The following is a 26,233-nucleotide window of genomic DNA, read 5'->3' on the forward strand; positions in this document are numbered from 1 at the left end:
GGAGGCAACAAAAGAACTCTCCAATGCTCTTTATGTGAGGGAGAGAGGTACACACACACACACACACACACACACACACACACAGGCAGTCTGACTACGCAAGTGGCCAGAGGGTCACTCCTCCCATCCCTCTAGCTACCTAATATAAAGCTCAGTGGAACAGGGAGGAAAAGTGGCAGGGAGGGATGATGTCTGATATCTTATTGTATAGCACATAGCACCAGGCATAGGAGCTTGTACTTAATGAGCATTAGGATAAAAGGATTTTAGAGCTGGAAGAGATTTGAGAGAGTATGTAATCCAACTACCAGTCTTTAAAAATACATGAGAAAACTAAGCCCCAGAAAGATGAAGTGATTTGCCTAAGGTTTATTAGTAATAAGAAGCAAAGTTGGTGTGGCTAGGTAGCACAGTGAATAGAACACCAGCCCTGGAGTCAGGAAGACCTGAGTTCAAATCCAACCTCAGACACTTAACACAAAACTAGCTGTGCGACCTTGGGCAAGTCACTTAACCCCAATTGCCCTACCTCACCCCCTCCAAAAAGAAAAAAAAAGAGGCAAAGTCAAGATTCAAACAGTCTGATTCTGAATCCAGTTTTGTGTTTTGTTTTGTTTTTTCATTGATCCCACAGGGGATCAATTGTTCAAGTTGTTATCATTCCCATCTGAGAGGCCCCATCTGAGTGCTACATATGAAGACCAAGGACAAATGTGGGAGGAAATGCTAAATTTCAGCTTGAGATTATTAAAAATTAAAATGTATTCTTTTTCTTATCCTCATTCCCAGGACAACTCATAGATAATAATAATAGCTAACATTTGCATAGCACCTACCCATGTGTCATGTACTTTACAGTGATTAACTCATTTGATCCTCTCGACAACCCTGGGAGGCAAGTGCTATTGTTATCCTTACTTTACAGATGGAGAAATGGAGGCAAACAGAAGTGAAGTGACTTGCTCAGGGTCACACAACCAGTAATTAGCTAAGGCTGAATTTGAACTCACATCTTCCTGACTCCAAGTCCAGCATTCTAGTCATCTTATCACCTGGTTGCCTATAGCTGTGCAGCGACAATCTCTCTCTACCTAACTTCAGGAACAATTAGAGGTGTGCCTTTAAGGCAAAGATATTTCCTTTTTAGAGTCCATAAGCAGCATTTTTCTAGCACATCAGCGCACTTTATTGGCAGGTTTTGTCAGGAAAGAATTTGCCACTAGCTCCAATAAGTTTTAAAAGGTGCCCTGAGATTGAATAGTCATATTTATGCTGGGAAATCATTTCTTACAATAAAAATACTAAATTTTCCATAAGAGTTACAAAGTGTTTTCCTTACAACAGTTCTGTGAAGCAGGCATTATTATCCCCATTTTACAGAGGAGGAAACTGAGACTTAGGCAAAGTGACTTATTAAAGAACATGGATTGGGGAAGGGGCAGAGCTAGGACTGGCACTCAGTTCCTCTGATTTCAAAGTTAGTGTCTCTTCCATTCCTCAGTGAGGAATGGCCTTTGAGAAAAATGGAACAGTCAATCCTTGCCTAATATCATGCCCACTAAGGTGGATTCACTAGACCTACTGTTGCATTCCGGTGATATCTTCCACTCTTTGGGGGGAATGTCTGTTCTGCTTCTAAAGTGCAGTCAGCACCTCTTAGATGAGAGAATAGGATCTAGGCTTGGGTTTGCAAGATGGCAGGCCAGAATGCAGACTGATGGAGTGCCAAGATGGACAGGCTATAGGGTCGGGGGGGTACCTCCTATGGACTTTCTGGGCTCCAGGAGGGTTCTTACTTGCGGGGGGTAGCCAGGTCTGACACTGATGCATTGACTATTCTGCCGAGTAAGAAGTCTTTTCCTCCTCCTTCGTCTCAGCACCACATAGATCCGAGCGTAGACAAGGAGAGTCACCACAAAGGGCAGATAGAAGGAAATCACTGAGGAGTAGATGACAAAGTCTGGGTTGGAGATGGAACAGACATTGGGATCCCCTGTGAGGAGAGAGAAAGGAGAAAAGGAGAAAGGAGAATCATGTGCAGACCCTAGTGGGGATGTCATCATTCACTGGGGAATGGCCAAGGTCATGTGTAGAGTTGGGAGCAGCAGAAACTACAAGTCCCAAGAGGCAGCTGTCCATCTAGATATGAATGAGTAGCAAAGGGGGAAGGCTTCTGCTCATATTGAGAGGTTTCTGGGAAGTGGAGCCTCATCAATGGACAAAGTTTTGGGGGGATTCACAGAAAGGGAGGAATGGGCTGACAAATCGGAGGTTTGTAGCAACCCTGCATCAAGTAAGTCAGTCTCAGCCATTTTTCCAATAGCATGTGCTCACACAGTATCTCTGTGTCACATTTTGGTAATTCTTGCAACATTTCAAACTTTCTCATTATTATTATATCTTTTATGGTGCTCTGTGATCCGTGATCTCTGATGTTACTATTATAATTGTTTTCAGGTGCCATGAACCGTGCCTATAGAGAAGGGTGAACTTAATCAATAAATGTGTGTGTTCTGACTGCTCCACTGAGGGGGCAGTTCCCTATTTGTCTCTCTCTCCTCAAGCCTCCCTCTTCCCTGAGACACAACAATGTTGAAATTAGGTCAATCAATAACCGTACAATGTCCTCTAAGTGTTCAAGTGAAAGGAAGAGTCAAAGGATGTGGCAAACTTCATTGTTGTCTTATTTTAAGAAATTGTCACAGACACCCCAGCTTTCAGCAATCACCATCCTGATCAGTCAGCATCCATTAACACTGAGGCAAGATCCTCCTCAGCTAAAAGATTATGACTTGCTGAAGGCTCAGAAGATGCTTAGCATTTTTTTTTGAGCAATAAAGTATTTTTTTACTTGCGGTATGTACATTGTTTTTAGACATAATACTATTGAACAAAACCAAAAACTATTGCACATTTAATAGACCACAGTATTGCTGCTCAGTCATTTTCAGTTGTGTCCAGCTCTTCATGACCCCATTTGTGATTCTAGCCTGGTACTCTATACACTGTACAACCTAGTTACCCTAATTAATCATCACAAAGCATTTACCGGGCATGTAGTATATGCCAGGTACCCTTCTAATCCTAGGGATACAAACAAAGTCAAAAAGACAGTCTCTGCCCTCAAGGGAATAACATGTGAACGATCAAGGAAGTACAAGATATGTGGAGAGTAGAAGGAAGATGCTCTGAGACAGGAAGGCAGGAGTGTGTTGGTAAATGTTTAACAACCAGCTCTCAGGGGGGGTGTAATATATGTACCACTTTTAAGTTTAATCTGTATTATTAACATTTTCTCTATCACTCTGGTAAGTCTAGACAATCAACAAAAACAATAAATCAACCCCTGATTTGTAGTGTTTGCTGATTTCTGAAATGTCAAGGCTCACACTGAAAATTTAACAATCAGCTTTCAGTTCCAACATATCCCAACAGGAATATGTTAGTACATAGGGCTGAGGAAGGCTTCCTGTAGAAGATGTTACTGGAGCTGAGTCTTGAAAGAAGTTCGAGACACTAATAAGTGGAGATAAAGGGGGCATGAGGGACAGCCAGGGCAAAGATCTGGAGATGAGAGATGGAGCACCATGTTCAAGGAACTACAAATCAGTGATTAATCCAAGTCTCTTCATTCTACAGATGGGAAAATCGAGGCCTCAATGGTTAAGTGCTTTGCTCAAGGTCATAAGGATGGTAAATGGCTTTTCTGAAATTCAGACTCAGTCCCTCTGACTCTATGCTGAGTCCTCCAAATTCAGGACTCTTCCCACAGTGCCACGCTAGGAAATCTGGTTGAATCTTGGCTCAACCTCTGTTAGGTTACTGATTGACTTATGATGGCTGGTGTGAAACACTTTGGTAAATATGAGATATTCTGTCAAAGAGGACCTTGAGTTTTCTCTTTTTCTTCCCCTTTCTCTCCATGTAAATAAATCCCCTGCTTAGGATTCAGCACAGAACTGAGTTCCCCACATGATACACTTCAGGTACGTCTGCCAGCAGATTACCGTGACCCTGGAGGAAACAATCTCCCCATTGATTAGAGGACAGAGCCTTCCCTCCTCCCTTCAGTCACCTGACCTCTGGCCTGGCCTGAATGTCTGCTTTATCAGCAGTGATTCCCTCCCCAAGCCTGTCTGGTTTGAGGACCAATTGAACTCATATCAGGCCATGAAACTCCTGTTCAAAAACTTCTGCTGTGTACTCAGTAGACAGGCTCATAGGATCGTAGGTTTAGAGATGGACATCAGAAGCCAGTTAGTCTATCCCCTCATTTTTACAGACAAGGAAACTGAGGATCACACAGAACAAGTGACTTTCTCAAGGTCACATAGGCAGAAAGCACCAACAGCAGAATTTGAACTCAGGTTCTCTGCCTCTATAGCCAGAATTCTTTCTGCTAAACCATATGGGGATCCTGAGGGTCTTCCCCTCCCAAACTGATTTTTTTTAAGTAGGTAAAAGAGGTCATTTTTGCCTTGTTTCTCACCTAGCCTTAATCACTGAATGGGTATAATCTCAGCCAATCTGAGACCTGGGAAAGACCTTAGCTTAAAAAGGCCAAGGTCTCCCACTGCATCTCCCACCAGACATCCTCATTTAGGTCTTGCTACTGGATCTATGTGGTTTTGGAGAGAAAGTGAGGTTGATGACTTTGCACAGTCCTGCCTCAGTTAAATCCAATTCACTTGCAAGTCAAGACATCACTTTCCTGATGTCATCAGTTCTGTTCGAGAATGAAGCACAAACAACACCTTCCAGGTGAGTCACACATGGTGGCAGAATCTCTGAAGCAGCTACTGTGCCGAGGTGTCTCAGCTTATCCTGACCAGGCTGATCAAGCAGCTCCGCACAGGGAGCTTCTGTGTGGGAACAGATGCAAATCACAAGGCCAAGAGCAAGTCCAAGTGGGGGATTCATGCACTTCAGTCCAAATGTTTTCCATTTAGACCAATCCTATTAAACTGCCTGACGATTCTGCCAAGCATGACCAAGATTCTTCATGGACCTCTGGGATGCTTGCCAGAGAAAACAAATGCTGTTTGACCTTCCATATCCCAACTTGGGGCATTGACCTCTGGCTATCCCTCATGCCTGCAAGGCTCTCCCTCCTCATCACTGCCTCCTGCCTTCTCTGACTTCCTTAAAGTCCCAGTTAAAATCCCACCTTCTACAGGAAGCCTTTTCTGATTCCTTCTTACTTCTCGTTGTTTCTCTTTGCCGATTATCTCCGGTTGAGCTTGTACACCTCTTGTTTGCACATAGTTGTTTGCATGTTGTCTCCCCTATTAGACTGGGAACTCCTTGAGGCCAGGGACTGTCTTCTGCTTTCTTTTTATCCCCACTCTTGGCATTTTGCCTGACACATAGAAGACACTTAATACATGTTTATTGACTGACATGGTCTGCAAGAAGCATTGAGATCCCCCTAAGAACAGCAGGGATGAAAGAGTATGGCCTCTGAGTCCTTGGTTGGGTATGAAAACTTCTTTACAGTGTGGCTCCTTCCCATCTGTTCAGTCTTCTTCTATATCATGTCACTCCCTGCCACGAACTCTCCATTCCAGTCACACTGGGCTATTTGCTGCTCCTCACACAAAAGCTCCATCTCCTGTCTCCACACTCTTGCCCTGACTGTCCTCCATCACTGGAATGCTCTCTCTCCTCACCTCTGTCTCTCTATAATCCCTCCAAAACTCAGCTCAACTGCTTTCTTCTTCAGAAGCTTTCCCATTCTTCCAGTTACTGGAACCTTTCTTCTGCCTACTATATGTATATGTGTATATATTACAATGTTATCTTTCTCATTAGAATGTAAGCTCCTCGAGGGGAGGTAATTGTTCTTTTTTTGTCTATCTCCAGCACAAAAGTGTGCCTGGAAAAAAAAAAGAAAAGAAAGGAAAAGAAAAAGTGTGTGCTTAATAAATATTTGTTGATTGGCTGGTTGATTTCACTGGTTTGGTCACGAGGAATGAAGCAAGAGCCTGGTAAATAGAATTGAGGTACAAGATCAAAGCAGGACCATATCTAACCTAAGATACTAGTTGTGTGACCATAGGCAAGTCACTTAACCTCTGTTCACCTCAGTTTCCTGTTCTGTAAAATGGGGGTAATAATAGCACATACCTCATAGGATTTTTGTGAGGATCAAATGAGAGAATATTTGCACAAAGCACTTAGCACAATGCATGGTACATGGTAAGTACTATATAGAGGTTACCTATTATAATCTTTATTTATATTATTAACAGAAGGGTGATGACACAAGGACACTGGATTCTGGATCCCTGGTCTGAGGCAGGCTAATCTGATTGAGGGTGAGGACTTAAGTGGCTCCATTTGTGGGGACACTAAGAATGAGGGTTTCTATGGGTAGTCACTGTTGCAAGACTACAGAAAGGGAAAATTAAAAGTATGTTCTGTAAGCCAACTCCCTGCCTCTAGTGTCTGCCACTGATTTGCTGGGTGACCGTTGGCAAGTTGCTGAACCTCTCTGTGCTTGACTTTCCTCTTCTGTAAACTGAAGATAACAGGCCACCTACTATAGGAAGCCTTCCTGAGTTCCCCTGATTGTTAGGACTCTCTCCTTCTTCAAATTACTTTGTATTTATATATATGTTTACATGTGGCATCTCCCCAGTAAAACAAAAATGCCCTGAACTCAGGGACTTTTAAAATTTTGTCTTTGTGTATCTAGTGTCAAGCAATGCCTTGCACATAACAGTTGATTAAGTAATGTTTGTTGAGTTGAGTTGAATGCCATTCCCATAAGGAAAGTCCTGAATAAGCCTTAAAAGATTATATAAACTTGGTAATAACAATAACATTATTATTACTGTTGCTATAATAATAATAATAAAATAGTTCCACCATACCGATTTAAATTGGATTTCTCAATTATAGACATATATAACCTGCCCCTTTCAGAACACATTTCAGCCACATGGATTTTAATGCCTGGGGGTTTTTAGGGCATGTAAGGGGGTATACTACATGTCTCTTTCTAAGAATTTTTTTTTAGTAGCTCGAGGTCAAGGGCAGATGAGCAAGGGACCAGTACAGATTAGAGGATGTGCTACAGACACAGCCTAAGGATAGAGAGATCTCTTCTAAAGACTCTTTAGGAACCTGGCTCAGTTCTCTCACTTAGCTGACTTGCGTTTTAGTAGACTAAAAGCCTGGAAGGGAATAGAATTGGTGTCTGTATCACTAGAGGGAATTAGATTTTCCTCTTTCTAACTGCTGTTGGGAAGACAGGTGGGAAGAAGGGGATGAGGGCTATGAGTTCCTTGAATCAGGGCCTGTTTTTGCCTTTTTGTGTCCCTAGGGCTTAGCCCAGAGCCTGGCACATAGTAATCACTTAACAAATGCTTGTTGATTGGTGGAAGCCTCTTAATTTAGTGTTTTCCCCAATCTATACCCCTCTCAGGTGTATGGGTAATTGCATTTTCTTTCTCTGGGATATAGTGGATCCCAAAATGTAGGACAAGTTGTCACCCTGTTAACTTGGATGAAATTGCCCGAGGCTCTGCTTTTCTGAGTGAAACATTGTAGTGCCGCCACATACCTCAGAGTAATGCATCCATCAATTAATTACTAAGCAATTAAACACTTACTATGTGCTCCTTACTGTGCTAGTTCTGGAGATATAAAGGCAAAAACATCAATCTGCTCTCAAGGAGCTCACATTCTAATGGAGATGACAGGCAAAAAATCATGTACATATTATATACATACATAAGTACATACATATATGTGTGTAAATATTACATACACACACACATATATATAGAGAGAAACAGATCGGCAGGCATGTACAGATGGGGGAGAGCTAGACAGATGTACAAATAGATAGAGAAAGACAGAGAAAAACCCAGCAAACACACACAAAAGAGCAGAAATTCTTATCTCTCTAAATAAAATGTTTTATCCCCTTTTTCAAAAGCCCACTTCCCATTCCTCCTGATTCTCAAAATCATCCTTATTCCTCCATCCCCCCCCCCCCCCCTGTTTTCTTTTAGGCCGAAAGAGGAAGACAGGAAGACAGTCCTCCCTTTTAGCCAAGGGCTTTTTGGGAAAGATCACCACCCTAAAAAGATACTGATGGGGTGCTTTGGATCTATTTTTGTAATATCAGTTTGTAACATCAATTTGTAAAATCATATTTCCCCCTCCCCAGCCTCAGAGCATTAACTCTGCCCCTTCTCCCTGCTGTACTCTGCCCAGCAACAACCTATAAACTGTTTATCTCTGCTTGGAACAATAAGAAGCTACACCTATGAATTGTTCACTAAACCATCTATGAACGGGGTGGCCAGGTGGCTCAGTGAGTAAGAGCACTGGCTCCAGTGTCGGGATGACCTGGGGATCAAATCCGGGCTCGGATACTTAGCACCACACCCAGAAATAACTGGGCGTGTAACCTTGAGCAAGTTACTTAACCCCGACTGCTTAAAAAAATAACCATCTATAAACATTTTAGCTTAGGCAAATGTTATCTCCCCTTGGTAAAGTGGGCAGCTGCACCCATGAATCCTTCAAAGCACTATCTATAGGTTAACTCCTTAGCCAATTATCCACATACTGAGGCTCCGTTAGCCTTGGTTCCCAACATCCATCTTGTCAAACATGACACTGATGGGTGGCAGACTAGGCACTTCTCAGTCAGCCCTTGACCGCTAGCTGACTTAGTGTCCATTCAGGCCTAAAACCACACCTCCGGGTAGCCCCCTCCCCCACTCCCCGGGCTATTTCCCAGTGAATTAGGGGCAATACACCTGCACAGTTGACATTCCTTTAAGCACTGACCACTCCTTAACTCCTCCCTAATCCCACCCTTACTCACCTAGTTAGCATAATTGACATCTGATTTATTGCCTAAACTCCTTAAAACTATGCCTATGTCTTCTTTAAATTTGCAGGTTCTCTAAGAACTCTTGCCCGATGTACAGCATAACAATAAACTTGCAGGTTCCCTAAGGACCCTTGCCTGCTGTAAAGCATAACAATAAACTTTTGCAATCCTGACTTCAAGATCACTTGAGCCTACTGAATTCTTTCCAGACTGAATGGCAGGCATTCTGGTCATTGATAAGGATCAGAGTTCCTGTATAACCTATTGCCATCCCCCCATCAATACTACCATTAGTGTAACAAAACAGGATTTCCTTAAGGAGAATTCATTTACTTTTAACTTAGATGTTTACATAGCTCAGAGGGAAATCTGTGGAGTTTCCCTGGATGTTCACCATGCCTGGAATTCTCTTTCCTCATCTCTGTCTGCCTCCTGGTTTCCCTGGCTTCCTTCAAATTCCAATTAAAAATCCTACTCTCTAGAAGTCTTTTCCAATCTCTCTTGATGCTAATGCCTTCCCTTTGTTGATTATCTCTAATTGATTCTGCATACATCTTGCTTGTACACAGTTGTTTTCATGTTGTCTCCCCCATTAGACTGTGTACTACTTGAAGGTAAGAGATTCTTTTACTTCTGTATCCCCATTGCTTAGCACAGAGCCTGGCACATAGTAGGCTCTTAATAAATGCTTGTTGACTGACAGGTAATCACATCCTAAATTCACACGTTGCTTAGCCTCAAGGAATTGTTTGTAGCTATTGAAATATAATGAATTCTATATCCTGTTTCTCTTTTTTGAGGGGGTGAAGGCAAGGCAGTTGGGGTTAAGTGATTTGCCCAAGGTCACATAGCTAGTTAAGTGTCAAGTGATGGGGATTTAAACTCAGGTCCTCCTGACTCCAGTACTGGTACCCCACTTAGCTGTCCCTGAATATTCTATCTTAAAACCTAGCTGGAAAATCAGTGTAAATGTGTACATAATATAAGTATGTATGTATGTATGTGTATATATATGATTTTTATTCAGTAAAAAGTTATCAGTAAATGGTATCATAGAGGATTTTTACTTTCATGATAAAATTCTTTATAAGTTTATTGGAAATTCTCCATTTTTCCAACAAAAATAACTTTGTCTTATTTATTAATCTCCATTTATAACTTAGCTTTAATGTATGCAACTCATCTAACAAATGAAATCTGTCTCTGTATCTTTCTAGTTATTTGACCTTAGACAAGTCATTACACTGGCTGTAGGCTTTAGTTTCCTCATCTGTAAAAGGAGTGGTCTGATGTCTACAGCCTCTTTCAGTTCTAAATCTATGTTAATCTAAGCTGTTTTTGTTTTAAACATTCAGTAAGTCAGGCATCACTAAATGGGGCAGGGCAGGATCCCCCACACACACACCCCCATCTCTTTCCAGGATTTCTGGAAATTTCTAGAGGTTCTGCTGGATATTTGTTGACTATGACATCTTCTAATGGCAAAGTTTTTAGAAACAGAGTCGGCGAGTAATAACTGCTTATTTGTTGTTTGGTTGAACCAGAGATCAGAAACCTCTTCAACTTTGAGTACTAACTATTAGTAGCTATTATTAGAGTACAGGTCATCTATTAGTAACTTTGCATTTATATAATGCTTTAGAATTTTGGCAGTGGATAAAAGGATAGATTTGGAATCAGGAAGAACTGAGTTCAAATTCAAATGCCTCCAACACTTACTAGTTTTATGACCCCAAGTAAGTCACTTAGCATCCTTGGCCTCAATTTCCTTATCTGTAAGATAGGGAAAATAATAGTACTATTATGAGAATCAAACAAGTTAACATATGTAAACAAACTTTAAAGCACTATATAAATGCTAGCTATTGTTTTTGTTATTGTTGTTATTATTATTATTTACAAAATGCTTTCCTCAAAATTTCCCTGTGAAGTAGGGAGTACAAGCATTATTGTCTCCATTTACTGATGAGGAAACTGAATAGGCATATGCTAAGTGTGTAACAACCAGCTCTCCCTACCCAAAAAATATATGCAAGGCCCACTTCTAAGTTTAAAGTTTGGACCACAATAGGTCCCTGTCCAAGCAGCACTTAATGGCTATATTTTGGGCTCTCCTGGCTCAGAGTGAATGTCAATAGTAACTATTTCTCTTTTGACCAGTAACACCTCCTGAGGGTATTCCCCTCCCAGTTTGATTTTTTTTTTAATTTAAAGGGGCCATCCCTTGACTCACTTTTTTTTTTTAAGCAATTGGGGTTAAGTAACTTGCTCAAGGTTACACAGCCAGTTATTTCTGGGTGTGGTGCTAAATTTCTGAGCCCAGATTTGATCCCTAGGTCATCCCGACACTGGAGCCGGTGCTCTTACTCGCTGTGCTACCTGGCCACCCCCTTGACTCACTTCTTAAAGAGTCCTATTCACTGAATGGTGTTATCTGACTCAAAGTGAGAACCTGAAAAGTCCTGAGCCTGAAAGGACCAGGGTCTCCCATTGCATCCTGGGTCATTTCAAGTCATCCAGATGGCTCTGGAGGAGAAAGTGAGACTGGTGACCTTGCACAGCCCTCCCTCACTCAAGTCAAAGTCAACTGCAAGTCACGTCATCATCTCCCTGCTGTCACGGTCCTCTTTGAAAACAAAGGACAAACACAGCAACAACATTGTTAGTATTTTCTCTCTCACTTTCATAAGTCTATGTTTTCAACAAGACTATTAATAAATGAACCCCTGATCTGCAGCCTTTGCTAATTTCCAAGGTGTATGTGCTGACACTGAAGATTTAACAATCAGCTCGAGCAGCCCCTGGAAACTAAGGCTCAGATTAAGTGAATTGCCTGAGGTGCCAGTCAGTAAGTGGCAGAATTGGTTGACTGCTCCAGGCCTGGGCTCTTTTCATGGCACCACACCACACATATATAGACACATTTATATGTACTCTGCATAGAGCTGTATCTTCACATACAGAAAGCCTCTACTGTAAAGCAGTATCTCCTTGACTTTTGCATGGTTCAAATCTCAGACGGTGAAGGATGAAGTATTGTCGTTACCTGTTGTGTTGAGTCCGAAGAGAAGAGGACAAGAGACTGCGAATGCCAGCACCCAGACCACGGTGATCATGAAAGAAACCCGCCGGCAGGAGCTCTGGCCAGAGCTGTATTGGTAACGAACTGGCATGACCACAGCTATGTATCTGAAAGAAGGAATCAGCTCCACAGACAGGGAGAAGGACAGACCATCACAGAACCACGGGATATTAGAGTTGGGAGGGCTCTCGGCATCCCATCCACACCAGGACGAGAATTCTTCTCTACACACAGCAGAAAGGTGGCCCTCCAACTTTGGCTTTAAGGCCTCCGGTGAGAAGCCCACCAAAGCAGCCCATCCCACTTCCAGCCACCCTAAATGCTACAAAGTTCCCATCTCAAGCTTAAATTGACTTCACTGTATCTTCCTCCCCCCCTTTTCTTTTCCTTTCTCTTTTCTTTTTGAGATAGTATCTTTTTAAATATATTTTATTTTCCCCCAATTACATGCTAAAATCATTACTTTTTTTAATTTTTTTTTTAGTTTTGAGTTCCTCCCCCCCACCTCCCCTGCCGTTGGCCCTAGTTCTCTGCCTTCCGGGTCAAGAGGAACAAATCTATTTTCCCTTCCTCAAGTCAAGGCACAAAATGGGGGCACAGATAAAGGAGGCAAAAAAGTAAGGAGAGTAATCAAAAGAAGATGATCAAGGAGTATGTGCAGCAGAAGTAGAAGTGATTTTGAGAAAGTTAGAAGAAGGGTGATTAAGTGAGAGCAAAGTTAAGTGTGAGGATACCTTGTGTAGGACAGAGAAAATGAAACAGTGAAAAGAAACTGTTACTGTAACCACTTAGAACAGCTGGAGAGCATCTCTCCCTCCCTCACTCACCCCCTCCAACTGCAGGGCCTTTCCTTGGAGATTGCTTTCTATTTGTCCTGTTTATATCTTGTTTGGACATAGTTGCTCTCATGTTGTTTGTCGAATTGGATTTTAAGTCCCTTGAGACAGGGACCCTGCTCTTGTCTTTCTTTGTAACCATAGCACTTTGCACACTTATCGGCACATCCAGGCGTTTAATACATGCTTCTCGACTTGACTTTCCTTAGGTCTGGTTAGTTGATTCTTCTATCACTAGCCCTGCTGAAGAATCGTGTACCGTCATTTTTGACAACTGTGGGCAGCTGATGGCAGTGAACTATGGATCCTGTTTCCATCTCAGATGTATTCTGGTAGAGAAAGGGATGCCATTAGAACTGGAGTTCCTTGAGAGGTGGGGATTGTTTCCCTTTCTTTCTTTATATCCATAGCACTTAGAAAAGAGCCTGGCATGCAGAAAGTTTTTAATAAATGCTTGTTGACTGACCAACTGAGCTTAAGATATTTTACCCTTCCAATAATGTACTCATAGCAAGTATTCAAATACTGATCAAACTCTGATTTCAGTTTTGGATATTACAGAGAAATCCAAAGGCGTTTTTATGAAGGGCTTGATCAAGAGAGCTTCTAAGAGCTTCCAAGTCTAACAATCTATGATTCTATTTTCCCTATGGAAACATGATGGGCATTTTCCAACTACAACTTTGAAAAAAAATCAGTTGACATGTTTTTATTCAACCAAAATACAATCTCTTTAGAGGCAGTTAGTTATGTACCTTCTCACACATACGTCCAATTGTCTTTTGGAAGTTCTACTGTCATTTCAAACTTTAAAGTTTTAAAACCAATCATATCAGTTTCTATTCCAGCTCCCCCCCCCCCCGCCAGCTGTCCTTCTGGTCTCTAATTTCTGTGAATGCTACTTTCATTCTTCCAATTAACCTCAAGCTCCGAGTCTTGATATTTCACAAGTTGTCTCCTGAAGTGTTTCTGGAATCTCTTCCTTCCCTATTCTTTCTTTTCCCATTCTATTTCAGGTTCTGATCATCTTAAGTTTAGACAATGGCTAACATTCTTCGAGGGGCAGCTAGGTGGTTCAGTGTTCTCCTCTTTCTGAGTTCAAACACCTCATCAGACACTAGCTCTGCCAACCTGGGCAAGTCACTTAACCCTGTTTGCCTCAGTTTCCTAATCTGTAAAGTGAACCGGAGAAGGAAAATGACAAACCACTCCATCCTCTTTGCCAAAAAACCTCAAATGGGATCACAAAGAGTCAGACATGACTGAAAAATGACTAAACAATAACAACAAAAATGTTCTCCTAGCTAACCTCTCCAAGGGAACTTAGAAATCATCTTGTTCAAATTTCTCATTTTCAGATGAGGACACTGAGACCCAGGGACTTGCCCAAGGTCATGCAGACATGGCGAATGGCAGTGCTAAGATTCAAACCAACATCTGCTATATAATTGCCAAATTAATCTTCCTCTGACAGTTTTCATCATGTGTCTTCCTGCTAAAAACTATTTAGTTCCCTAAAGGATAAAGTCTAAACTTCTTAGTCTGACTATTGAAAGTGTTCCACACGGTGGTCTCAATCTTATCTTTTTACTCTGATTTTTCACTATACCCCTACCAGAAACCCTTTATGCCAGCTAAATTAATCTCTCACCTATTCCCCCCAAATGCCTTGTAGCTTACTAACATTGTGTTTTGACTCACATCCTTCTTTCACCTCTAATGACATGGAATATTCTTCCCTCCCTTCTTGGTCTACCCAAATACTACTTATTCTTCAGGGCCCCAGCTCAAGTCTTCTCTGTGAAGCCTGTTGCACTTTTTTTTTTTTTGCCTCTGAACCCATAGCATTTACCCATATTCTTTTGTCACTTAATCATGTACTGCTTTGTAATGTACTTTACCCTGTTATATATGGTGTGTAGGGGGTATTCAGGGAGAACCGGCACCTCTGGTGGGAGGGCTGCTAATCCATTTTTGGTACTCAACACCTGGTACTCAACTCTCACCTGTGGCTCCAAGAAGCTGTAAATTGCACAGAGACCATATCCTAGTAAACCACCTTGGCAGATGGGCTAAACCAAGTTGAGGATAACTGATAGGCCTCAAACCCAGCAGTGAGTGAGGGGGGTGTCCTCCCCAGCATGTGAAGACTTTCCCCAGAGGAATGGGTGAATGAGAACAATTTGTTCCAATGGTCACACAGGTGGCCAAAGCAGGTGCCGTGAAGAGCTTAGGGCTTGGTCAGGCATAGAAGACACCATGGTCATCCACTGCATCCTGGGTCATCGCCAGCTGTCTTGATTTTTGTCTTGGCCCCTGGACTTTGATGACTCAGAAAGAGTGAGGCTGACAACTTTATGCAGCTCTGCCTTACTTAAATCCAATTCACAGCCAAGGCAAGACATCACCTGTGATGACATTGGTCCTCTTTGAAAGCAAATTATGAGCGACAACAAACTTACTATATTGAACTGTTATTTAAGTATTGTTTCTCCAACAAGAACTTAAGCCATGTGAGGGTAGGAGCCATGCTGCACACTTCTTCACATCACTCCATGTGCCTAGCACAATGTCATACGTACAAGAGGCACCAACCTAGTGTTTATTCTTCTCTGCAGACCTAGGGCTTGACATGCTAGTGCCCCTATTTGCTGTGTTCCCTCTTTCTCTTTTTATTCAGGTTTCCTCCACTCAGTTTTTCCTGTAGAAAAGGATGCAGGTTTTTAGCAGCATCATAGAGCAATGGGTTTGAAGTCAGAGGACCTTGGTTCAAATCCAGACTCTGATGCTTACCACCTATGTGACCTTGGGCAAGTTAGGTCACTTAATCTCCTTGTGTCTTCCTCATCTGGAAAATGAGACTTTTGGACTAGGTGACCTATGACATCTTTTATAAAGGGTTAAAATAAAAAAAAAAACAAGGCAGCTAGGTGGCACAGCAAGTACAGCACCAGCCCTGGAGTCAGGAGGACCTGAGTTCAAATCCAGCCTCAGACACTTGTCATTTACCAGCTGTGTGACCTTGGGCAAGTCACTTAGCTAATTCCCCCCCCCAAAAAAAAAGAAAAGAAAGGGTTAAACTTAAAATGAGGAGAAAGGTCACAAAATTATATATACCTTAACAATTAACCCTGGATATGGAGAGGTAGACTTTTATTTCTCTTAGTTCTTTTCTTTTCTTTCCCGATTGACACTCTTCTTTTATGTCTTCAATGGAGCCACCTGACCCAATCCTGTCTGTTTAATGCTAAATTAAAATCAAAAAATTTTTTTAAAGCAATTGGGGTTAAGTAACTTGCTCAAGGTTACACGGCCAGTTATTTCTGGGTGTGGTGCTGAGTATTTGAGCCCGGATTTGATCCAGGTCATCCCGACACTGGAGCTAGTGCTCTTACTCACTGAGCCACCTGGCCGCCCCTAAGCAATTGGGGTTAAGTAACTTGCTCAAGGTTACACGGCCAGGTGTTTCTGGGTGGGTGCTAAGTGTCTGAGCCCGGGATTCGATCTCCAGGTGTTCTCAACACTGGAACCGGTGCTCTTACTCGCTTTGCTACCTGGCCGCCCCAAAATCAAATTTTCTAACTGAAGATGGGTAAATTGGCTCTCTCATTCCTCCTAGGATCTGCTTTCTCTATCTGGCTCTAGGCAGAGAGTTTAGGCCAGTGGCAATATAATACAACACAACAAACATTTATTAAGCACCTACTATGTGCCAGACACTGTGCTAAGTGATAAGGATACAAAAAGAGGCAAAAGATAGTCCATGCCCTCAAGGATCCCCTTTCTCATCTTCTTCTCAATCTTTCCCATAAGCTTCAGGACTATCCTTGCTGGTCATAGACTCTGGAAGTACTGCCCTTTTCTGACTGGCTCCTTACACAATGAAGGTCCTTCCTTCTCTGGCTCTCAAAGATTTTTCCCTTGGGTATTAGGCCAGTTTTGATGGTATTCCCTCTTTTTTTTCTCTCCATTTTTCCAACTCTGTCTCCTTTTCTCTCTTTTTCTCTCCCTGTCTGTCACCCCATCATATTGCCTCCCACCTCACTTGCCCAGTTTCTGTCTTGTTTGGATATCCTGAAACAAATTCAACAGCTATATCTAACTGTTTAGATTAGGTAAAGGTATGGCTTTTGCATCAATTGCCTTGGTCTCGAATTTAAGTCAATTCCCTCTGGATGCCTTGTGACCTAGAACCACAGAACTTAGAATTTCCTTCTCTTAGCATTAATTCTCCCTGAGTCCCTCCCAGTACACCCCTCTTTTGACTGATGTGTTCTATTCTGGTTGCTTAGCCTTCTTAAGGATCTCACATGAAATCCCTTTTCTTAGGGACCCTCTGGTTCTCAAGTCATTGGCAGAGTTGAGATGACAGACATACTCTGGAGTCATTAAATAATTGATGACTTTCCCTACTAGCTTGTTCCTTCCTGCTTTTAGGAAGATGAAGAATTCAATTCGCTTTAATTTTAAACCTGTCCCCTTCCTGCGAGAATCTTCCCCTTAAGCAAGCATACCGCTAAATATAAGAGGCGGGAGCTTATTTATGGCCACCTGCTATGAGCCAGGCACTTCTATGCTCAGGGCTTTACAAACACCTCATTTGATCCCCACAACAACCCAGAGAAATAGGTGTTTATTGTTATCCCCATTCTACAGTTGAGAAAACTGAGACAAACAGAAGTAGTTAGAAAGGGTTCAAGGTAGGATTTGAACTTAGGTTTTCCTGACTCTAGACCCAGTGCTCTAATCTGCCTTGTCACCTAGCTGACTCTAATATATATATACATACATACATACATACATACACACATGTATATGTACATACATATACATAAATACGTATTTATTATAAATATGATCTACAAAAACTATAAATTATACCTATATCCATAACATATATATGTTACATACATATGTATGTATATATTAATACATATAATGCAAATATAACTAATGCATACACACATACACACAGAGGATCATAGCTGGAAGGGACTCAGAGGCAATCTGTTCCAACTCTTCATTTGAAGAAAATTGAGGCCCAAAAATATCAAGTGACTTATCCAAGATCATACCAATAGTCATCATGAGAGGTGGGAGGTCATCTGCTGCCATACCATATATATGCACATATATGATGTGAACATACAATAAATAATAGTTTATGGTACCCAATATCAACAAGACTAGGTTCATGGCTGCACATGAGTGCTCAATAAGTACTTAACAATGTATTGATTGATTGAATTGCCTCAGGTTCCTCTAATCAGGAAATTTCTTGGCTCTCCCATTTCATTAGCACATCCCTTATCTATATAGGCCAAAGCCCAGGCTGACGAGTCTATTTATGTGAATGCCTCCTTCCTTGTAAGAAGATCCTTTTAGTTCTGGTCAAGAGGCAGGACTGCCAATCTTGATTATACAGTGAGTTCAAATAGTGTGGCCTGGGTTTTTCTAGAGTTTTTATATTCTCTAGAGCAACAGTTCTAAAACTTTGTGGTCTCGGGACTCCTTTATACTCTTAAAAATTACTGAGAATGCTGGTGAGTTTTTGCTTATGTGAGTTATATCTATTGATATTTTCTGTATTAGAAATTAAAACTCATGAATTTTTAATATTTATTCGTTAATTCACTTAATAATAAGCCTTTTGTATGTTAACATAAACAATATATTTTATAAAAAATGGCTACATTTTCCACAACAGAAAAAGTAGGGAAAAAGAGTGGCATTGTTTTATGTATTTTTTGAAATTCACTTTAATGTCTAGCATTAAAGAGAGATTGATTTTCACATCTGTTTCTTCACTTAATCTCTTGTGATATGTTGTTCTAATTGATGCATATGAAGAAAAGCATGTCTCATCCAGATAGGTAGCTGGGAAAAGGAGGAGTATTTTATAGACAAATAGTGTATTCTTCATACAGTTACCCCATATCACAGGACTGGGGATGGTGGCACCCCTGGGATCTAGAAAATCTGCATGAAATTTTTGGGCCCTCCTTTTGTACCAGAGAAATCTGAATTATTATGGTATTAAAAGATGAAATATATTGATAGTATATAATACTATACATGCATTTTATGCACTTCTGAGTTTCTAATTTTTTTCTGTGTTGTCTACTGGACTTCATGGTCATCTGTGGCTTCCACAAAACACCCTAAAAATTCCCATATAATTTCTCATGCTGACCCTCAATATATCAAAACCATGATGGGGAAACTTGAGATGTGGAAGGATGACTGTATTATGAAAAGCATTGACTTTGTAGGCCCCCTAAAGGGTCTTGGGGACCCCCAGATGTCCATAGACCACACTTTGAGGCACTGGCTGCATGGCCCAGAGGAGAAGTGTCTGGGGCTACCTATGGCCTTCCTGAACACAACTACAGCCCTGCAACTGGGATTCAGATTGAACCAATTTCTGGAATGAAGTCAGGGAGGCAGTATATGCTTGGGCATCTAGCCTGGTTTCTGAAAGTTTCTCACTCATTGTAGTGCCTTTTGAGGTGCCAGTCCTTCCAAAGAGCATGAGTGACTGTGTAAATCTCCTTTCCAGGAAAGGCATGAAGCCACAAATGCTGAAATGAACAAGAGGACATCAGAAGGCCGAGTCTTGGCTCCAGGATTGCAGTGAAATTGATTCTTCTCTCAAAAGCAAGAGAAAAGAGGTTTCATTAAGCTAAGGTAAAACTCATTTGAAATGAAATTAAAAATATGGTGGGTTAGGGTAGGGAATAGCTTTGATTTCATAGGAGCCTGATATCACCTGCCGGCCCTAATGTCATCATAGAAGCCCGAGGGGGTCACTGTTTTGCTCTCCCTGATACTGACCATTGACATAGGTTCTAGTCCAGGGGCTCTTTACCGGGTTCATAGTTGGATTTCAGGGATGTCTAAGAACTTGGGTGGGGAAGAAAATTACATCTTTATTTTCACTAACATCTAACTGAAATTTAACGTTTCCTTCAATCATTTTAAAATATAACTCTGCTAAGGCGTCTGGGAGCTTCACCAAACTTGCCAAAGGGGCTCGTGTCACACACAAAATTAAGTTGCTTTAGGATAATGGCAGCCACCCAAGGAAACATGAAGAGATGCCAGCCCCCAGCATAGTCTTGGCACCCTTCCTTGCTCCTTTGCCCATGGGATTGTAATGTTTACCATGGCACAGAGGAATAGTATGGGAGCGTCATTGGAGGATGGGCAGGTGCTGCTTCAGGACAGAAATAAGCATGTTGTATTCCCCCTATTGACCTCAAAGAAAGACGAAACTAAGACAAATGCTGAGGGCACGATGCCTTTTCCTGAATATCCTTTACAGAAGAAATGCTCTCTCCCCTCTCTCAGAATGTACTTTATTTTTGACACTAAAGAATCATTCTTGGCATGTCAGGATAATCAAAGAGCTTGAAATCTACAGTTAGAGGGGATGATATCAAACCCTCACTCTGCTACCTTCTAGCCTTTGGTGAAGTCACATCTGTCATCTATATCTCCATTGGCATCCTAGATTGTAAGGTGAAAATTAAGAGAATCCTGGATTTAGAACTTCAAGGGACCTTAGGAGTTATTTGACCTGACACTACCTCTTACTTTTTTTTTTTTTACAGAGGAGGAAAATGAGGCCCATATGGGTTTGCTAGCTTGCCCAAGATTACACAGGTTTTAAGTAGCCAAATAAGGATTTGAACTCAGATCCTCTTGGTCCAAATCTAGCTCTGCCCCAATATTTGCACATGCCGAAGATTTTGCTATGGTGGAATCAGGTGGGAGGGCAACAAATTCAGCATGGTTAAATTTTAAGAAAGAATGAAAAAAGAGACAGTTTTAAGATTTTTCTTCCTGGCAACCTTAAGTGAGCATGCAATGCCTATTCCAGAATCGGCCATTGGAGGGCACCATAATGCTACAACAATGGTACCACCACTGCCCAGGTTGAGTTCAATACAGGCCCTGGGACTTACTCTGCCCCGTGGGAAAGTAGGGTCGGCACAGACTACATATAAGAAAGACTGAAGCCATCCACCTTTTGGGAAGAATCTTAACTGATTATAATGTCTCAGGCCAAGAGGAGCTTCTGAAACCCAACCTGTTCCTGTAACCTACTTTCGAGCCCTTGCCTTCTCTTGAGATAATGATCACCGGCCAGGGTCATTGCCTAATCACCTGGTAAGTAGGAGGCCTTTGGCTGTAAATGAAAGGGGCAAAAGAGTGTGACCTAGTGGCCTCTGAGCATTCTGGCTGTGGCTGAAAGCAGTCTATCATGATTCTCCTTATCCCAGGAGCATTTTACTGACACCTGGTTCAGGCTTATCACCTCTCTCGTGGATTCTTGCAATAAATGGCCTTCTGGCTGAGCTCCCTTCCTCAAGTCTCTCCTCACCCCAGTCCATCCTTCACTCAAACTGATCTTTCCAAAGCACAGGTCTGATCATGTCATTCTCCTATTCAATAAACTCCAATGGCTCCCTGTCACATCCAGGATCAAATATAAAATCCTATGGCATTCAAAGCCCTTTGTACCTTGCCCTTCTCCTAGTCTTCTTCCACCTCACTCACCCCTCTATGATATGATCCAGTGGCTCTGGCCATCGATTTTTCTCAAACAAGACCCCCATCTCCTGATTCTGGGCATTTTTAATGACTGGAATCCCCTTCCTCCTCATCTGTGCTTCCTGGCTTTCCTGACTTCCTTGGTGTCCTTCAAGTTCGAATTAAAATCTTACCTTTCACCAGAAGTCTTTCCTGATCCTCACCCTAGCCCCCAGCCCCATGGCCCCGAGATAATCTCCAATTATCCTGTATATACCGTGTTTCCCCGATAATAAGACACTGTCTTATTATTTTTTTGGACAGAAAAACACCAGAGGGCTTATTTTCAGGGGAGGGCTTATTTTAATGAACATTGACAGCAATTTTAATAAGCAGGTAAATGTGAACAAAAAAATGTACCTTTATTAAATAAGCAAATCACTGGGGAAGAACAGGATGACGCGCTCACTGCTGCAGCTCTGATTGGATGCAGCTCGGAGCGCGGCGTGCGTTTCACGGGGGGGGGAGGGACGGGGACGGTGCATACAGAGGGTACCATAATGCAGCGTGTAGCACAGGGGCTTCACTACAGTAGCAATCTCAATAGGGCTTATTTTCGGGGGAGGGCTTATTTTAGAGGAATCTTACACAGTACGGGGAGGGCTTATTTTCGGGATAGGTCTTATTATCGGGGAAACACGGTAACCTTGTTTATACATAATTGCTTGCATATTGTCCACCCCATTAGATGGTGAGATCCTTGACGGTAGGGGCTATTTTTTGCATTTTGTTGTATATCCAGCACTTACCACATTGTCTGACACATAGCAGGTGATTAATAAATGCTTGCTAACTGACTGATAAGCTGCCTGCCCCAAACCCGACACTGTGCAGTGTAGAGATCTGTAGCCTATATTTTTATACATGTCCATCCTCTCCCCACCCATAGGATCAGTGCTGCTAGAGCCAGAAAAGTTGTGACTATCCATTTTGTTGCAGGCTTGTGCAGAGGATAGAATTTTTCAGTAGGTTTAGAAAACTTTTCTGCATGTTGATACAAGGCATTTGGACTGACCTGTGTTCATGTGAAAGACAGTCATAGTCCCACTTTAATCTGATTAGCAGAGCTAAAGGCTTAGCTTGGGGTGGGAGAATGACTCTGTGTGTGTGTTTGTGTGTGTGTGTTTGCACGTGTGTAAGCGTGTGTGTGTGCATGTATGTGTGCATGTGTGTGTGCTCTTGTGTGTTTGTGTGGTATGTGAATGGTATCATTATTGCTCCCATCTCAATGTCAACTTTTTTTTTTTGAAACTAATTCTCCCTATGTCTTTCCAGACTGGAAGTGCAGTGGCCACTCATGGTCCGATCCCACTGCTGATCCACACAGAAGCTGCTCAGTTTTTCCCCCAGGCCAGTTCTCCTCTCCCTAAGCAGCCCAGTGACCCCTTTCTCTGGGATGCTCCCATATTGGTGCTGGACTTAATGTGGATATCCAATCAGCTAAACTCACTAAAGGTAAGAATTCCTGTGCTTAAGCCATCTACCAACCTCAGCTTCCCGATAGCAGGAATTATAGATGTGTGCCACTGTGCCTGGCTTTAATGTCTGTTTAGGAACAGGATGGTTATAATCATAATAAATAATAACGGACATTTATATAATACTTCAACACTGGCAAAATCTTTATACTTTATGTCTTATTATCCTTACAATAACCTTATGGAGTAGCCTTTATTATTATCATCTATTTTGCAGATGAGGAAGCAGAGCCTGAGAAGGGTTAGGTGATTTGCCCCAGGTCAGACAGCCAGTAAACATCTGAGGCAAGATTTGAACTCAGGTTTTTCTGACTCCAAGTTCCACTATTCCACCTGTCAGGACCTCAGCAGCAGCATAAGAAGCACTGGGGATATGTACCCAGGATCTCCAGTAAACCATTGACTTCCCTTGGTTCACTCTACCTCAAGGAGATAGATTATCCAGGGAATAACGGTCTTTGGCCATGAGATTGCCGTGGCCAAATAATTCATTACCAAGTTGCCATTCTACTAGTGATGGAATACTTAGCTAGGTTGATCCTAGAAAAGCAGACACAGTCTATTGCCAGTACTATATTCAGAGTCTTTCTAGCATAGTAGAGCTTGTGAGAGTTTACAACCCACTGCTATCACCTTGAGGAATTGAAATTCACTTTGAGTCCCACCATGAAGAAGCATCAGGATAGAACTGTGTGGCCAGTGGCCATGAAGAATATCTGGATGGGTGTGGCAAGATTCTCATCATTCTGCAGTACGAGTATCCTGATAATTTATTCCTTCCTATAGATAAATAAATGTATAGAGCAGTTGTGTGTCCACACTGTGGGGTGGGCATTATAGGTGGTTCTTCCCTTGAGATCATAGATGTAGAGTATTACTACTGGCTCTTCCCCTGAGGGCAAGGGTAGGCACCATTGGTAAGGCTTTCCCCGGGGGAGTACGGATATATTGGGTATAGCTCATCTCTGCTTTACTCAAACTTATGGTCCTTTTCCTGGTCTCCCTCATGATCTCCCTGATAATACTCCTGATCTCAACATGGCTGTGGTATATCTCTACTTGAATATCTGGGGAGCTGGAAACTGAAGATAGGAAGAGGGTCTGGAGCTACATAGGAAGCAGGAGGTGCAGAGCCAGTTAAAATCAAATTTATTCTTGCCAACTAGGAAAGGGCCTGCTTTCCACTCACGGTTTAGATTTAATGAACCCCCCCCCCCCAAGCACAGAATCGGCTGCTTTTCACTAAGTGTTGTTTTGTCAGACAGGGGACTTAATAAATCTTTAGTTCCATGAACTTACCTCATAGAGTTGTTGGGAGAGAAACCTCCCCACCCCCCAAGACTGGAAAGCCCTCTACAAATATAATGTGCTATTTAGATGCAAAGTAAAAATTCCAGGGGCCTGTGACTCATCTGGTCTCTTTTGTGCCTTTTGTCAAAGACTTTCAAGGTTTGCATGTGTGATGGGTGCCATTTTAGAGGTCGGGAAAAGAAATCCCTGCTGAATGAATTCAGCTGCATTCTTTCCACAGCTCCCTGAAGGCCTTTTTTTAATTTATTTATTCTTACACTGAAAATTGCCAGCCCTTTCTGACACATACATGCACAGCCCGTTGAATCAGCCCTAACGCAGGGCATTGTGGGAGGTTGCTGCATGCTTTACTGGGACCTGTCACTTACTACCTGGGTGACCTTAGGCAAGTGACTCCCTCCCTGAGCTTCAGTTCCCACGAGAGTAAAATGAGGGGGTTCAACTAGGTGGTCTCCCAGGTCCCTCCCAGCCCTGCATCTCTGAAAGTTAATAGGATCATGGCTCTAGATCTGGAAGGGACCTCAGAGGCTGTGTAGAGTCCAGAGACACAAGGGGACTTCATGATTCAAATCCATGTCCTCTGATGCAAATCCTCTGCTGCCTTCTTATAGGAAAGGAAACTAAGAGCTGTTCCTGTGTTCTCTGGAACACTCCTGTCACTTAGAAAAGTGAATTATATGACTTTGGGTCTAATGTCAGCACACAGATCATCTCTGTCTCTCCAAGCTCTTCCTCTTTTCCTGTTACATTCATGTCTTTCCTTCTTCTTATTTCTCTCCTTTCCCTTTCATTATCTCTACTCCTTCAGTTACAGACACTGTGCAATATCCAAACACAGAATCTATATGACCCAAATTACTGTTTGTCCAGATCAAGTTTCTAGATCTCTACTGAACTGATTGGTTACAAATCAATGGTACAATGTGAACACAGATCCAGTTCTCTTCCATGCTTTCTGTGCTTAGGGATCAGGCACTGTCACAGCAGCATTCGTGGCTAGAATCTCGTTCTCATTCCTGGAAGTTTCCATTTTGAGAGTTGAGGTACCCACTGATTCCCAAGGGTCATGAGGTCATTCACGTAGAGTTGGCAAAAACCCGAAAGGTCTTCTAGTCCAATGCCCCTCACTTTACAGATGAGGAATTGAGACTCAGAGAAGGTCATATGGGTGCTAACTGGTGGAGTCAGAATTTAAATTCAGGTCCCATGACTCCAAGGGCAATGTTTTTTTCCACCCCCTCCACCCTGAAGTCATGTGCCTCTTGTCTCCATTTGGGTTTTCCCTATTGATCCAAGAGGCATCTTGTTTCTTGGTCACTTTCTACATAGAACTAAACCTAGTTCTAGGCCAGCAGTGTCCTCAGTGAGGAGGGTAGAAGTAGTAAAGAAAGGGATGGGAGGAGGAGAACTGACAGGACTCATTTCATGCCTTTTTCTCAGCCTCTGGAAACCTCTCCATGATACATCCCTCATCCCAAGACTGGGCCTACTTTCTTTTCTTTCTAGCCTAGAGAACTGCTGTATAAGCAGTTTCTATCTCACTCTGGCTATAGCCATGATGCTTGGCCCCAGGATAATGCCAGGGGTTCAAAGTTTTCTTGGTCTTGAGGACTACCATTAGAGTTACAGAGTGTGTGTGTTGGGTAAAAGGCATGGGACAGGGCAGGGGAATGGGACTAATGACTCTAGGGTACAGGCAGGAGAAAAAAATGGGAGAAGAGAAAAAAAGGAAGAGAGAGAAGAGAAACAGGAAACAGAAAGTGTGGAGAATAATATACCTTGCCCATTCCAATACAATAGAAAGACAGAAGAGAGAGAGAAAACTTGGAGGAGGAAAAGGGAGAGAGACAGACAAGGACAGAGAGAAGGGGAGGGAGACAGAGATATAGAGATAGGCAGAGACAGAGGAATGTAGGGAGGGAAAGGGAGAGAGAAAGATAAGAGAAAAGAGAAGAAGGGGAGGAGGAACAGGAGAAGGAAGAAGAAGAAGAAGAAGAAGAAGAAGAAGAAGAAGAAGAAGAAGAAGAAGAAGAAGAAGAAGAAGAAGAAGAAGAAGAAGAAGAAGAAGAGGAGGAGG

General features: G+C 42.3%; 1 protein-coding gene across 2 annotated transcripts in view; it reads right to left on the reverse strand.

The window, feature by feature from the left end:
* Positions 1-26,233, reverse strand: part of DRD3 (dopamine receptor D3) — a 65,457-nt gene that overhangs the window by 20,373 nt on the left and 18,851 nt on the right. For both annotated transcript variants that reach the window (XM_069070028.1, XM_069070029.1), the window contains exons 3-4: positions 11,901-12,043; positions 1,797-1,993 (exon numbers count right to left, since the gene is read on the reverse strand). In XM_069070028.1, coding sequence (XP_068926129.1) covers positions 1,797-1,993; positions 11,901-12,043 — 340 coding nt within the window. The remainder of the gene's footprint in view (positions 1-1,796; positions 1,994-11,900; positions 12,044-26,233) is intronic.

The sequence above is a fragment of the Petaurus breviceps genome, unplaced genomic scaffold (genome assembly GCF_028583685.1).
Source record: "Petaurus breviceps papuanus isolate PSGF00001 unplaced genomic scaffold, PetGlider_PUasm1.0 90792, whole genome shotgun sequence".
NCBI classification, from domain to species: Eukaryota; Metazoa; Chordata; class Mammalia; order Diprotodontia; family Petauridae; genus Petaurus; species Petaurus breviceps.